The 17,031-nt window shown below is 39.9% G+C and overlaps 1 protein-coding gene across 2 annotated transcripts in view; it reads left to right on the top strand.

Annotated features, from left to right (window-relative positions):
- Bank1 (B-cell scaffold protein with ankyrin repeats 1) overlaps window positions 1-17,031 on the top strand; it is a 243,578-nt gene that overhangs the window by 185,238 nt on the left and 41,309 nt on the right. For both annotated transcript variants that reach the window (XM_013505420.1, XM_013505421.1), the window contains exons 9-11: window positions 12,049-12,127; window positions 13,826-14,137; window positions 16,560-16,868. In XM_013505420.1, the coding sequence (XP_013360874.1) occupies window positions 12,049-12,127; window positions 13,826-14,137; window positions 16,560-16,868 (700 nt within the window). The remainder of the gene's footprint in view (window positions 1-12,048; window positions 12,128-13,825; window positions 14,138-16,559; window positions 16,869-17,031) is intronic.

Raw genomic sequence — 17,031 nt, 5'->3', positions numbered from 1 at the left:
CCAGGCGCCTTTCCTGGCTGTGCGCACTGCCCCTGTCCTTATTAGCATCATCATAGAGAACAAGTGCTGAGGGTTTCACAATGTGCAGCAACAATGTGCAGCGTGCACTCCTAAGCTGTATTGCATGGAAATGCACCTGCACACCACAGCCTCCATCTGAGGCAGGCACTGTTGGTGCCCCACTGAGCAGGCTGAGAAACAGCAGGGTCAAGTGCAGGGCTGCATGGAGCTAGTACCTGGAGAGCTCAGGATTGAGACCTGACTCTTGGCTCTGAGTTCATGTTTGTGGCCACACTGCTGCATTTCTTCAAGGGTACACACAATGCTGCTGAAGAGCAAGTGGAGTTCCACTCAGGAAGTGACATGATGGTGGGGTTCTGGAGTGCCAGAAGACTTAGGATATGGGAACCATGGAGCAGTCTCAAAGGCTCGGACCTGCAACCACACTACACTGCACTGCGTTGCAGTAATAGCACCTAGTCTACACCAGCAACCATGCTGGCCAGTCCCTGAAATAACAAAAGAAAGAGGTATTTGGTTTGCAGATGAAAACTAGTTCTAAGAACAATTAAATGTCTTGCTCTTATGTCATGTCAACAGCCAGGAGCCCCTGCAAAAACCTAAGTGGCTTGGCTCCAGGTTGGCAAGTTCTCCTGGGTGCACAGAGGCGTGGACCCACATCCCGCTCTACAGATGCTTATTTAATTGGAGATAGGGAGTTGGAAGAGCTCTGAACATGCATTTAATATACAGCCAGGGAAAAAAGCAAACATCTATGCTGATGCTTTTCTTCAGTCACAAGATCTTCAAGTTCGCTTTGTTCTCAACCTCTGAAAACAGCAGTCTGCCTTCTGCTTCCCGGGAAAGGAAAAGAGAGGAACAAGGAACTACAGCAATCAGAATCTCTCAGTGCTTTTAAAAACACAAAACATGGACATAAGATGTGAAGTAGACTTCTTTACATTCACAAGTAGTAGGCAGTTCTGAATAGGATGTCGGGTTCTTAAGTTCGTTTCTCATCCTTACCGCAGATAACTTTCTATAATATGTGGTCTATTTAGCTTGCCTCCCTCTCACTGTGGACTTTATAGCTAACGGAGCTCTGATTCACATACCTGTCTCAGGGCTCAGCTCACTCATGCTTGACTCTCACTAAGAGATTCTCACTAAGCTACAATGTAGACAGCAATGTGGTTTGTTAACTTATTCTGTAAAACCCCGTCTTCTTGTGGTCTGTATTTATTTTTTAGGAGGTTGGAAGATAAAGAAAGGAAACAGTGGACCATTGGGCACGTCTGAAAAGTGAATGTTACTTTAAGAATCAAGAATATAAATCCTAAGACAGAATGCCTAATATCTGGGTCTCAATGTGATAGAATCTTGATAAAGTAGAAATGTATCTGGATGACTTTAATTTTCAGGATAAAAAGAATTAGATAAAACAAGCAGAGATCTGAGAGCTCTGTTAGCAGACAACCTATTGGTAGGCTCCTGTTGGAAGTGTTGAGAAGGTGCTGTCAGTCATAGCACTGTGTTCCAGAGACAAATCAGTACTAAAAGGCTAAGTGTTCTAAGGATCTCTGAAATGTTGGCTACAAGAAATAAGGAAGTACTAATATAAAATTTTTCATAGTGATGAGGCCCCGGACAAGGTAATCTGAAACCACAATTTAAAATTAATTTTAATTCTATTGTCAGAACATTTGGACCAATGTACCTATAATATAATATGTTGAATTTTATTTTTCCCTTTTTAGTCCACTATCAAAAGCTGGGTAAAGACTGCATAATAATGGTGTTCCTTGTGAATAGGGTAATACTTTCTAGAAAGTTCCACTATAGGTAAGTAACAAAATATAGACTTTTATAAAATTATCAGGAATATTCATAATTACCTTTTAATTTAGAATCACAGTGGTCATCACTCTGAACTGTATCACGTGATTGTAGATTTGTAGAACTCATTCCATATTCTCTCACTTATTCACATCCTTTAAAATATCACATTGATCAAGGATAGAGGCTATGAATTTCAAATTCATTTTTAGCAATAATATAAATGTTTAAAATTCCATTTTAATTTACAGAATAAAACGTGACTTCTTCATTGAGTCAGTAGTTTCACTTCATGACTTCTGTTATTGTTTCCTAAATTGCAGTTGGAGTCAGCTCTCCGTATCACTCATGGCACCGACAATTTGACAGGAAGGGAAGCATACAGCTGGAGGGTCTTGGGAAGGACTGGGGTCCACACACAGGAGCCCCATGCCCTGAGCCATCCAGGTTCAATTCTCAGCTTCCCGTGGCTTTGAACCGTGGACACATGGGTCTCCTCTTCTGAACACTTCATCATCTGTCCGCCTGGCTGGCGGGGGAGGGGGACTGCTCCAAAGGCTATTAATTGCTTTCTGCACACAGAGAACTGTACTCAAAGTCTTTTTAATCTCAGGATCTACATTTCTCACCTGACAGGAGAACAGACCAGTGAAGTGAGCTACCAGGTGCATATATCCAAGAAAGGAATTGCAGCTAAAACTTGCCTTCAGCTAGCTACCATCAACAAATCATCCTAGCAAACCTCCTTTTCCTCTGCTTTCTGCTTGGTGATGTGTGTATAACAGTAATGGTGTGTGTCACTGGAGGTGGCCTCGGAAGGAGTAGCCAGACACACTGCAGTTCTGCTAGGAGACTCAGCCCATTGAATTATCAAACTGAAGCTTGTGAAACCCATCTGTTCTTACTTGTAGCATTTTCATCCTCGACATTATTTTTCTGGAAGACTGGGCCTAAAGCGACATCCTCAGTTGGTAACATATCTCTATTCACCCCATTTTTATTTTACAGAACACAAGAAACATTTATAAGATATTTTCACTATGTTTATATCCAAGCCAAATTTAAAAGGCACAGCTGTCTTTTGCTGCTCCAAAAGATGCCTCCTCTTGCAAGCAGGGACAGCTCGGAAAGAGGCACAGTGGGGTCAGGCTGGAGGCGCCCTGGGGAGGCCCTCTTATTTCCCCACCACATCCTGGAGCTGGCCACAGTGCTTGGTACCCACACCTGTCACATGGCTACACTCTTGTCCATCACGTGACAACACCCCGCTCAGTAAAGACACCTCGGTCACATGCCTGTCCATCACATAACACCCTCAACATGGCGACAGCCCTGTCACGTGGTGACAGCCCACCCATCACAGGACTGCAGCCCCATCACATGGCATCATGAGGTCCTGCTGTTCTCCAGTGCCCCGACTACTGTCCCGTCCATCTCTTCTGTGGGACTTGTGTAACCTTCTATTTCCTCCTCACTCAGACAGCAGAATGGCAGACTTCACCTCACCTGTGACAAGAACCAGGCCCTGGCCACCAGTGAGGAGGACACAGGCAGGAGGTGCAAGTTGCACCATGGGCCACACACCTGTGCCCTTCCCTCCAGCCAAGCTGACCCTTCATGGTTACTTACCCACATCCACGCCTCCTCCTCTTTGTGCTGTCCCTGCCCTGGACATCTCAAGGGCCTCCTCCCCAAAGCTGTTGTGTTTCTTGCAAATTTTTGTGAGCTGTCTCTCCTCTGAGTACTTAAACCCCCTGTGATACTCTTAGATGACTCAGCACATTCTTTCTCATATCCCTCATTGTTGGAGGAATATTGCTTATTTTTAATACCTCCAAAAAATTAGTTAGCCACAATGTGCCTGTGTTTCATTAATTTAACAAGAGTAACAGTAGTAAATCAAACTCAGAAAATTATTTTAAAAATTAAGTAAGTTAATATTAGCACAGAATTTAGTGTCTGGTACATGGTAAGTTATATAGGAATTAGTAATAACATTTTTACATTTATAATATATATGACAAATAGATGTGTCTATGTCTGTGCTTTCTAAGAGAAGTTTAAAATATTCCATTTTGCAGTCCCATTAATAACCTAGTTTCTGGTTTTAGTAGGTTCTGAACAAATGTCTTTCAAAAAATAAGTAAAAAGAAATCTCCTTTACTGTTGTTATAAATCTGTAGGGATTGATTTACATAAGACAAGTTACCACTGCTTTAGTAAAAAAGCTGTTTAACTTTTCTGTAAGGCATAAATTATTATAAACCTTTAAAATGTCCTCAAACAAGGGCATAATACTTAATTTTTTTTCCATCCACTTAGTTCAGCTGTTAATAAATGCAAATTCCAGGTAAGGTAACACAATCCTTATCATGCTGTTTTAATGACATGATCCATAACAGTGTAGAATGGTGTAAGTATCTAGACAAAACATTACTAGACAGTGTCAGGGAACTAGACCCGGGTCTTCAATACCATCTTTACATGTGCTGAGCTGCTGTTCATTTCTATAGAATTTCAGTTTCAGAGGCACTTTAAACAAAATGAGTAACATTAAATCTTCTATTTGTATATACATTTTGATTTAGTTTAAATAATTTACACATATCCTTTTGTGAAAATGTCCTTCCATCAAATGTCAAATACAGGCTCTTCCTTCTGGAAGTGAATAGCTCTCTGCATTTAAAAAAACAACAACAAATGCCTTCTCCAAAGCTACAACTGAAAGTAAACTACTTTAGGCAAATTTATTTAAACTTCATGTAACATTACACATTCATGGGATTTGCTTCCAGATTAGAATGGATATTGGATGCACCATGATTTCCATTAGACAAGTCCTGGCTTTTTTAAGGCTATAACTGTGAAGACGGGAAATCGTTTTCACCAGTGGCTGCAACTGGCCTGGAAAATCCCTTAGAGTCTCAGAACGCTGCGTAACTCTAAGCTGCCACATCCCAACAAGCAGACTTGCAGTTCTCAGTCTCAGAGTGAAGTGGAACCAAGCACACTGTGCGCTGTTTACAAAACGTGAGCAGCGATACGTCTGTGTCTTGGCTATGGGCCATACAAATGAAATTTATTGGTATTACCAGTTGGAACCTTTAGATGTCTAGGTTAAAGAAAACCATGTTTCTCTTCCAATGTGGTCTTATTGGTTTTATTGATTTTCTACTACCTTAATCTTACAAGGAGGCATGGGAGATAAATATTTCCTTACAGTGTTAATGTTAATCATTCTACCCGAAGAGATTTCTACTTTATTTTAATTTCAGTACACTGCCAATTTACTTTTACCAGGTTTGTATTATCACTGACTTGTGAAATTCAGTTTGCTCCAAGTTTTGGTTCGTTTTGGTGTATAAGATGCATTTCTTGCCTGGGAATGCAATCGCTGAAATAGAACTGGACTAGGGTAGGCTCTCGGCATGCGCATCCCCTGCTGCACTCCCTTTGGTCCTGTGGAAGAGAGGGTCACTGGTGATTGATCTGCTGGGATCTGACCGCTGAGGTGGGGTGAACACACTGGCTTTGAGTAAGAATATTATTCATGGAAGATAGGTTTACACAGTTCTGTTTTCCTTCTTGGTGTTTTGTTTTGTTTTGTTTTGTTTTGTTTTGTTTTGTTTTGTTTTGTTTTGTAGATAAGATACTTTTCTACTAAACGATGCTCATGTCATTCCCAGTTGAATTCCAGAATTGAAATGTAGAATTGTATAGGGAGACAGCCTATGTAGGGTACTGTAATATGATGTGTCATAATTAAAAAGCAACCCCACTTTACACATGGAATGCATGTGTGTATTCTATGTATTCACACCTATTGTGAATTTGCTCTCAAGAGAAACTTTGAAATGTTATCACACTCTCTCCAGGTCTTCACTAATTTATGATCACCTTTCCTGCCTGTCTGACTTCTGTGTTTTAAATACTTTTGTCAATAAGAATCAACTCATCTAATTTTGTATTAGGGAGCTGGGGATTATTATCTGAGCTACATAAAGCCTACTGTGAATAGACTTGCAACAACATGAGCTTTAAGAATCATTTGTTTAATTTGTCAAATAACACTTATTTGCTGATAGTTAGTAGTAATATAAATCTAAAAGACCTTTTGTTCTATTCATCAAATAACACTTATTATCTCAAACTGAAGAGTATAATTTTTGTGGGAAATTGCTAGGTCTCTAAGTGATATTTTATGTTTGCTTGTGGCTTGGATTTCAGACGCCACCTGCACCTCTGCGTTTATATAAATGAAATGTCCAACAACTGTGGTGGCAATGCCAGCCTTTTATTACTTGGCTTGGTTTTTTCCATTTGGCTCCCTTTGACCCACACTCAAAATATCTAAGGCTCAGAAGAAAGAAGAACAACCAAAATGTTGGCTCTTGGTATGAGTCAACATAAATATAAACCTGGCTCTTTCTCTTCACTGACTTCAGTCTACCAACTTGGGAACATGTAAATCCATCCATTGTTTAGTTTCTACTCAGTTTGCCTCCAAATGAAAGGACTTTTTAAAAATTTGATTTGATTGGAGCATTCTCAACAGACTAAGGATTTGTATTCCTGACATAATGTTATTTTTGTATTTTCTTTATAGATCTAGCAATACAGATACAACAGTGAAGTTTGATAACTGACCAGTGTTGGTGATAATGATCAGGCTTGAACATGTTACATGGTATACTAGGAATTTCCCAGGTCTCAGATGTTATAATTTATGTAAAGTTGTCTTTATCAAAAACTCCTTCTTTAGGATGTTTTAGCTGAGCTGTGAAGACCAGGTTAATGAAGAATGACCCTGCTTCTTAGCTTTGATCTTTGACTTACATGATTATATCTTACTGACTGCCTGAAATTTTCCCTCCCTTTTTTTGTGTGTGGGGGGGGTACCAGGAATCGAACTCAGGACCTTGCACTTGCTAGGCAGGTGCTTGTGCCACTGAGCTATATTCCTGGCCCTCTCTTTCTTTTATTAAGCCTTTTCTTCTCCTGTCTCCTTACCATCTAATTTCATTTCTACACTTGATCTTAGCCAAAAGGCTGAAAAGCTATCTAACTTCATTTCTAAATGGTAGACAGAGCTCTGTGGTTGTGTTTTCAGTGTACTGTTCATGAGTGCCTAATACCAGTTGATGCATTTACTTTCCTGGCAAGGTTTTTTATACTATATTTATTTTTAGAAGGAAATAGAGCAATAGTAATATTTGAATAAATGTTTTGGTATCTTAACAACTTAATATTGACTTTGTACTTATTTATTCTTCAATTCAATTTCATTACCCTGTTTTCATGTTAAATATCCCATTGATCAAATTAATAGTTTATTTGGTCACCATACAACTACAGTGGTGCCTCAATTCATGAACTAAATTTTGATCCATGATTCTGGAGGACATGGCCACATTTGTGTTTGTGTGGGAATGATGGCTATGGTCACATTTTTCATCTGATGCAGAGTTTGCAAACAGAAACAAATTTTTGCCAAATGCTTTGGTTTGAGAACCAAATTGGTCACAAAACAAAAGGGTACATGAACCAAGGCACCATTGCACTTTCTGTGTTCTCAAGATAGTGACTTCTTGACCTCACAAAGCAGCTAAACATCTGATCACTTTACAGTCACGTGCTCACACCAGGTATGAATATGTCCATGTGCCAGGAACCAGGGCAAAGGGAACTTATGATATATATTTTATCTTGACTTCCAACTCTCATGATATATTTCATTAAAAAGATGTTGTTAATCAGTGTCCTCATCTGAAAATGAGAAGCAATTTTGGGGGAGTGTCTGAAAAGAGTGTGTAAACATTAGAACCAGCTACCAGCCACTGAGAACAGAAACAGTCACATTTGACTCCTTTCCTCTAGCTTTTGCCATCAAAAAAAGCTCTAAAAAATCTGGTCCACATCATTTCTGGGATTTTCTCATATGTTCTTTTACCAGTAAATATGTTTCTTTCCTAGTTCTAATTTCCTTTCACCTTGACTATTAAAATAGGTCCTTCAATCCAGTTTAAATTCATACAATTTCCAGGTGCCACCAGCAACCTTGATTGGAAAAAAGTTTTCTGTCTTTTAAAAATCTTCTTTCTTTTCACTAGTATATATTTCCAATACATTGTGCCCTCACCCTGGGGAACTGGTCCACATGTGTAACCTAGCTTCATCATTTTCCTTCCCCTCCTGTGCAACCCTCCTCCTCCATTCAAAGAACCATTTGCAGGGCTTTTCCTCCTATGCTCGGAGAACCATTTAGTGCTGTGGTTTCTTGAAACCTCTACCCTAATTATTTTGGATATATCTCTTGGCAGGTTTTTCCCTTTGCTTCCATGACCATTTCTTCTACTACTACTCCTACTATGTAGTTCTCATAGTCCTAGACTCTAGACCTCAGAAAAGTCTGTAGTTCAAGACACCCAGGAGTTCTTGGATTAGCAGTATGAGTTAAAAGGTCATACAGTGAGCTCACCCTGGAGACATATTCTGTGAGAACAGAAGAGGGGCGGGAGGCAGCCCAGGAAGCGCCAACCCATGGAGAGGACTGGGCAGTAGAGCTCCTAGATGGCACTGAACAATAAAGTTTCCTGGGAAATATATACAAATTGTTACATTTTTAGTATGACACATTGTTTTACTCTTTTTTTATTTTAAAGAGAATAAAAAAAGAACATTAAAAATGATACAGAATTTCAAAACAAGATGATAGGAAATCAGCAATGGCTGTTATATTGCATATTATTATCAAAGTAGCTGTTCAGATTACCAGCTATAGGCATGCAAAATTGATCCAAAAAATAAGCATTAATTGTTCCTTTCAATAAACCAATAGGAACTGGTAGTACAATTATCTTAGCTATCCTGTGTATATATAAATCAGCATATGAGAAACAGAACTATTTGTTAGCATGTTGCAACTATATCCAAATGGAGCTTCATTGACTCAAATGGAGATAGCTATTTTTCACATTAATTAAGACAGCCCTAACCTAAAAGCAGATTTTAATTTGAAACTTTCATGTTAGTGACAGAGACTGTCAAAGTCATACCAAGTGGGAGGCCCAGTAAAGGTACCAGTACCTCACAGAAAATAGCCGCAAGCATGGTGGATTAAAAACAAAACTCCTCATCCAGCCATGGTGGCACATGCCTGAAATCTCAGCTAAAAATTTGTCTTTTTTTTGAGACAGGGTCTCGTTGTATAGTTCAGGCTAGCCTTAAACTCATTATGTAACTGAGGTTGAACTCAAACGCATGGTGATCCGCCTGCCTCACCTTGCAAGTGCTGGGATGACAGGCATGCCCCACCACACCTGGCTAAAAATGTGATATTTTTTACAGTGGGAACTATATATACTAACGAAGTGTCAAGCATCTACCAGGCCTGTTTAGAAATTTCTCAAATAAATGAATGAAGTCAAATTCTAGCCTGAGAAAAGGAAACCAGGCTTGCTTAAAGATAGATCTATATTTTATGTGAAGAGGAATCTAATGTTCAGATTATAGTTACTGAGTCCCTACTATGTGCTAAAGAGACACCTATTTGCTTACATTATTCTAATTTATCCCTTCAGCAAACAGTTGGCATATGCATCACAATCTACATTTTACAAGCTAATAGTGAGGGTTCTAGTTAAGTGTCTCATCCAATGTCACACAGCTAATAAATTATAAATCTGCAATTTGTTCTTAAATTGACTCCCATTTCTACTCTGTCCATGACATCATATAGCCAGGAACAAAAGTGGCTAATGTTGGAATGCCTTCAGACTAGTCTTTCAAGATGTCCTTAGAACTGTTTGAAGAGTTTCTAATGACTCATTAGATATAGCATGGTTTTCTTTAAGGGGAGAGAGTGGGTTTTGAGACAGGGTCTCTGTGTAGCTCAGGCTGGCCTTGAACTCATGATCCTCCTGCCTTAGCCCCCCAAATGCTAGGATTAACAGCTTTTGCCACTATATCCAGCTAACATGTTTTCCAATGTAACGAACTCATTTCTTTGTGTAAACATTACTAAAGGTAACTTCATTCTTGAGAAAACAATTTATGTATTAGAAGGAATTATACAAAATATGAATTGTACATAATAATTATTGAAGTACTAAAGTTAGGAAAACTAGGGTTTTTTTAAAAATTGGAAGCAAGTTCATGTGAGATAAACTTAGATTTGGAATGTTTGTTGTTGGTATAAAATCACATAGCTTAAATTATGACCAAAGAAAAAATGATTTCTTTAAGTTTCAACTTCAGTACACAGATATACATTTAAGACTGGCCCAGAGTCTTTTTCTAATTTACAATGATTTTGAGCTCATAATGCCTAAGCTAGTGCACAATATGTAGGAATTTTCTCAATACTTATAAATCTGTGGAAATAATTCCTTATAGTCAAACAGCAAAGCATTCCTCTGTGTGGTTTTGAAAGTATTATGAATTTTTTTTTAAGAGTAGGAAGAATTTATTGAGAGAAAGAAAGCTTCTGTCTAAGCGGGATAGAAGGAGGCCCAAAAAGTGGACAACCCCCAACCCCACTTCTCAAGGGTGTTTATTGAGCAAAGCCATGAGGTGAGGTGGGCTTAAGATGGGACAGAACTGTAATAAATCAATAAGATTACAAGTATAGTGACTTAGATAATACTGATCCAATGGCAAATCATAGGGTGGATGTGAGGTGGCACAAAACAATGGTCAACCAATACATATACAGCAAGTACAGTCACTAGGGTAATGTTGATTAAGCAGGGATCAAATAGGGAAACAAGTCATGCAGCAAGCATACAAGGACTTTTCTGGAAGAGGTGGGTTAAGGGGATTTGGTCCTCACCCCAAGGTGTCTGATACCCATTTAGAATATCAATCACTGCTGTGCATCCCTAGGGGAAGTATATGAATAGTACTTCTTTTCCTTGAAGTCTGGCTTTCAGTGCATGCACCTCTAGCCACGGTTGGCTTCTGCATTGACCTCTTCAGGGTCCAGACCTATCTGACTGCCTACAATATTTCTTTCTAACTTAGCTATCTGTAATATTCATCCCTCTGAGAATTTTTAAAATAGATGCTTGATCTGCCTTATGGAATATATGGGAGAGACTAATTGGAAACAAAGAATAGCTACATTAAACAATGACTAGGGGGCTGGGGATTTAGCTCAGCGGCAAAGCGCCTGCCTGGCAAGCGCAAGGTCGTGAGTTTGGTTCCCGGTACCGGAGAAAAACCAAAAAAAAAAAAAAAACAATGACTTTACTCCCAAAGCATACAAACTTCATTCAACATGCCACTCCCAGTACTAAACTATGTGACTATTTTCATGCCAGCATTGTGTAGAATCACCAATGGGAAAGCAATGTTGAGGTATAGAATGAATTATTTAACTGAACTCCCTAAAAAAATACCACAGAGATTGTTTATTCTTAAGATTGCACTTTAAATTGGGGATGGGGTTGCGACTTTTTTAAAAAGAAAACAAAATGAATTGATCCATTGGGTCCTCACTGGCCAAAGTAGATGATAAACCACGTTGGTAAAGCCAGCATACAGGTTAAGCGGTTTCACACACCAAGGCTTCTAAGCAATATAAATACACAAATATGGATATTTCTAATGTTGAGCAAATGGCCTAACACTTCAAATCAGTTTTATTAAGAACAAAATCTTAAATCATCTCAGTGGACCTCGTATTAACCAAGTCTGACATACATTTGAGGCCCCATCCACTTGCCTAGGTATTTTGAGAGAAACACAGCTGTCATGAGTGGTACCTAGCTTTCTCCGTGAGTGTCAGCACATGCCACAACTCTAGGTTCTGAGTCTTCTCCAGAGATTATTTGCAAAGACCAGCAAGCCCAGAAATGGCAAGTTTTTGTCATTTTGCAGTTATTCTAAGTTTGGTAGCACCAGATGGCTCTGTGGTAGAGCACATGCTGAGCATGTGTGGTACCCTGACTCCATCCTTAGCACCCAGGAATACACATGCACATAGAGAGAGAGAGAGGAGATGGGGAAACTGATTTCAGCACCTTTACTTGGTAAGCTCCAGAACTGTGGACTTGGTGTCCTGTGTAGAGATTACAAAGACTCGGTCAAGGGATATGGTATGATAGAATTGAAACATTTAATAAAAGTGTACAATGTCTTATTTGTACAGGTATCAAATGAAGACTTGTTAGAATTAATATGCATTGTTGAAACTTGCATTTGTTTTTTCAGATCCAAGAAGTTAGTAGAAATAATGAGCAATTAAATAACTATGAAGAGGATAGAATCTCACTTTCTGCATACTCTCCCAGTAAGTCTCTTTACATGTTGTGTGTGTGTGTGTGTGCCCAAGTGTGTATGCATATGTGTGTAACTTTTATATTATGGTTTATGTACTGGAAAAGTATAACTGAAGAGGATGTGAAAAGCTATTCATTGAGTGAAATTTAACTTATAATACAGTGGAGGTGCTACTGTATTGTCTGATTTACATACTTTAATAAGTTCACAGTCTAATTAAACACTGATTTCCAGTGGCATCACCACAAATGCACAACGTGCCAGCACCCACCATCCACCCAACCTAGTGCATCAGGGACCAGGTTAGTTACTTTTCTCTTGTTGCTGGGACAAAATACCCAATGCTCAAAGTTAAAGAGGGAAAGGTTTATTTAGTTCACATTTTGTAGAGGTTTCAGTCTATAACCAGCTAGCTCCAAAGCATGGTGGCATGACAGAGGGACATAGTTCATAGCAGTGGAGGACGGCAAAAGCAACAAGAGCAAAAAAAAAGGGGGAGGGGGTATAACAAGCCTCCTTTCCTCCCTTATATTTTAAGCAGGATACCACCCGTAGGGCAGGTATAGTTCTCACACCATCTCCCTGAACTCCTCTTGCACAGGCTCAAAATGTTTACAACATGAGGGTTATACCCCCTACACTGAGTCAAGTTGACACAATGAATCAACCATCACAACATCCTAGAGCATAAATAGTTGTCCTAGGGCATGCCCTCTGCACCCTAGGATATAGACCTGCTGAGTCACTTAATCAAGCTTCCAAAATTCTCAAGTTGACACAATGTATCAACCATTACCACGGGTTTCTATGTTTAATGAGAATTTCAGAGACTTTGTTGCTCAACCTGAAGAAACACTGAATACAAAAGTGTACCTATGAGTAATTTCAACTCATATACTCAAGTGTGCCTATGAGTAATGTACAACTGTCACTCCAAGGTGATCCCCCACTTGCCCAGCCTGAGCAGTAATCTCTTCCCAGTCTCTACCAGCTGCCCATTGCATTTTAGGGACTCCTCCTAACAGGCCTGGTGTTTTGAGGTTAGAAGGAGCAGGAGAAATGAGGCTGGTGTAGATAGATCATTCAGACAGGAGGCTATCCGCTCTGCCCAGGCTGGTAATTAAGGACCTGGTTGTTTTAGTCCTGGAAACTGTAGCTTTCTTCTCACATGAAAGAAATGAGAAAAAAAAAAAAAAAAGAAAATTCTAGGTAGCAACCTGGAGACCATGCTGGGTGTGATTTCTCTAAATTATTAATTTTTCTCCTATTACTGAAAAATTTCTACTTATAACCCTTGACTTTTTTTAAAAAAAGGTAAGTTTTCTCTACACTCCACCACTTGACTTTTTAAGAATATTTTAGTTTAGCAACATCATAAAACAAATATTTGCCTTGAAAATAACAATTTACATAGTTCAAAATCTGCTGCACAGGTTCCACTGTCTATGTGGAAGTTCTAAAAGTCTGTCAATTGTTGGGAATCCTTTATCTAGAGGGGTTTTTTTAACAAAAGAAATTGAATAATTTTTTTAAGATTTAAAGTTATTCCATTCTAGTATTTTTTGCACTGTTCTGCCTGAATGCTTAAAGCACATTTACTGTGTATAAAACCCAATGACATGATTCCAAAGGTAGAGGCTGCTAACTGCATGGTTGGGGGAAAGTTCAAGGTGGAATGCCCATGAGATGACAGTCTCCTTCCGCACAGTCTCAGAGAGTCCAGCCTTGCACCTGCACCGGGGAAGCAGGAGGATGCCCAGTCAAAGTGAGGACATCACAGAGGCCACCATGGGGGCAGAGGAGGGACAGGATCCTGGGCCAGGTGAAGAGGAACCACTCAGCCCTACAGAGGGGGCTGGCAAGAGCTTGGAGGACCCCTATGACGACCTGTACATGTTCATCCCCGGGAGTGAGCCGGAGCCTGATGAAGAGTCACCCACCTGCTGCAGACCTCCGCTGCCCCCACCGCGCCCCGCCTGTGCTGTACTCCAGCCCGAGCAACCTCGCTCCCCCTCACAGGGTAAGTTGGGAACAAACAGAAAATGAACACCTATTGTCAGGCTCACTGGAGAGCAGAGGTGAAGGTACATGCCCAAGATCAGCCTTCAAAACCCTGGCAACCTCCCTCCTGCTCCTCAGCAAGCTGGGCCTCCTCAGCACACAAGGCCTGCTCAGCTGTCCTCCTCCTCCCTTCTCTCCCATTGAAATCACTCTCTCCGGTGCCCACCACCTACCTGTGATGCCAAGTGTCCTGTTATGCTGCCTCCTGAAAACCACCAGATAGGAAGGGCAAAATAAGCCAAGCGCCACTGCTTTTACTTAAAACCCTTACTTTTACATTCTATGTATGGCACTGCTTTTCAACTCACCTTTTCATAGGGCTGATACGGGAAGTAAGTAGAACATGGTAGAATGCTAATCTTTTCTTTAAGATTCTGAAAGCTTTTTTAAGTAAGGCAATAAGTTGCCACTTACTTTTGCCAGAGATTGCATGGGTTCTTTCACTTTAGTTGGTCTTAACTTCAGGAATCACTCTTTAGGAGTAAACCCCATCTGCCCTGGAGTTAGTGAAAGGAGGGAGATGATCTTATTAGTGCCTGGAACATCAAATTCCTCAGGATGGGTTTCCAGACATAGTCATTGGAGAAACTGTGTGTAATAACACACTTTACAGTTTGTAAAGAGCATAGTATCTCTTTTTATCTTGCAACAACTCAACTTTGACTTAGACCCAAGACCACATAGCATGTCACTGGAATGTGTGCAATTCTTCTCTAAAGAGGTTTCCTGGACTTCCAGGATTCTCCTCTCTTCTATAGACTCTTATTCTGGTTATTTCCAAAGCTGGAGTTGTAGAAATGATTTGCTTTCACTATTATTTACACATATTAGTATACAACAAGTATACTAGTATACAACAAGTATATTAGTATACAACAACATTAAAGAATATTCTTCTTTAATGAAGAATATAGTCTAATACTTTGGGGGGAATACATGAAATGGATATTTTTAGTGCATGCCCAACTTTAGAAAGAATCGAGAAGGATGATGGGTGAGGAAACAAGGAGAGATAACATTTCAGGAAATCAGTTCATAAAAATAAGGTGCGGTGTGCTAAAAATGAAGTGCTGTGCAAGTATTTCCCGCACACTACCAGGTTTAACCTGGGATGCTGTCAGTGAAGTAAAAGCCGCAGTCGACACCTCAGACCATGCTACTCAAGGACAAGAGGCAAGTCACAGGGATTCTACAGTTAGTACAGGGCACACCGATGAGGAATCTCCCTCAGGTCAAGTAAGCTGCAACAATCAGACAACAGACTGTTAGGGACTATCTTTGTATCTCCTTACAAGGCAGCCTGGGGCAACTGCTAAATTTTGTATAATACTTTATTAACCTGCCCTACTATTTATCTTTCCTTTTAGCTTCTAAATTTTTTCCACTAAAATCCCCACATGGAAACTAAATAATTTGCTTTTGATCAGATTCTCATTCTCTAAATGAAAGCAAACCAAAAAAGAGGAGAACAGCCAACAACAACAGAGAGCCATCTTGGTGGCCAAGCAGAGAGCCATCAAATTCTTTTCAACCTGCTCATTAACTGAAGTGTTTCAAACCTTTGTCTTCTACATAACTGCTACTAAAATATACTAACATATTCTTATACATTTTGTAAGAATTTTACTGAAACCTATTTTGTTCTTTTCATGTAAATTAAACACCAAGCCATCTCTCTTTTCCTCCTCAATGTCTGTGAATGAGGTCTACACTGGCCTTGGAAGAATCGAATTGTTTCTGAAGCTCAGTTTGTCACAGGCAGAAACTGACTGCAAGGAAACTAAGTAGTAGTATCTTTGGCTATTCCCTGCCCCAGCATTTTCAGAGAAATTGAATTTTAGGCAGAATATCCACTGCAAGAAATACAGAAGGGGGCTGGGGATTTAGCTCAGCAGCAAAAGCGCCTGCCTGGCAAGCGCAAGGTCGTGAGTTCGGTTCCCGGTACCGGAGAAAAAAAAAAAAAAAAAAAAAGAAATACAGAAGGTAAAATGACTGAGTGAAAATACCTAAGAATACTGTGTTTTAAAAATACCCATTTTCAAGCCATTTGGAGTTTGAGACTTAGATTTGTGCCTCAATTTCCTCCTATTAAATATATGTATAAATATAAAATATGGAAAATACATATGTTTTCAGAGAAATCCATGTCTTAAACAAAGGGTTTTTTCTTTTAAAAACTATAGAAAGTCATGTGAGTAAATTATGCAGCTTACTTTTCTTTGGGGTTTGTCAGATAATAGAGATTATTTTTCTGGAGACTGGGACCTCCAATATGCTTCCTATGGCATTTGATTAAGCTACTTTGGAGTGTTCAAGTGATAGATGAGACCAACAGTATGGCAAACCATAGGATAAACACAATCTAAACATTTCACACACAGGGAGACCCGGGAAAGGCCAAGGGGAAAGAAATCCCAGCTGGAGTGACTGTAGGACAAGACAGGATGCAAGAGAGGAACTCAAAGGAGGAGAAGATAAAAAAGCAGATGAAAAGGAGCAGGAGCAGGAGGAAGAGGACCCGTACACATTTGCCGAGATTGAGGACAGTGACTACGACATGATACTGACCAAGATGAGTGTAAAGAGAAAACCTGGCAGCCGGTCTTTCATTATAAACAGACCTCCTGCCCCCACGCCAAGACCCACCAACATCCTTCCCAAAGAGGAAACCGTGCCTTACATTGCTCAAGGTAATTGTTTTGTTTGCCGGTTCATCCTTTGTCCTACTGGGTATGGGAGGTGAAGGTTGGGTATCTTATTTGTTTGGGTTTGGTTTGGTTGTTGGTGTTTTGTGGGGATCCTTCTGTAGGGGTGACGAGGGCATAAGATAGTGTGGTGTGTATTCCAAAGCTA

This window comes from Chinchilla lanigera, unplaced genomic scaffold, assembly GCF_000276665.1.
Source record: "Chinchilla lanigera isolate Chin_1 unplaced genomic scaffold, ChiLan1.0 scaffold00095, whole genome shotgun sequence".
NCBI classification, from domain to species: Eukaryota; Metazoa; Chordata; class Mammalia; order Rodentia; family Chinchillidae; genus Chinchilla; species Chinchilla lanigera.
The sequence above is the reverse complement of the archived record's forward strand: the minus strand, read 5'-3'. Positions and strand labels throughout refer to the sequence as shown.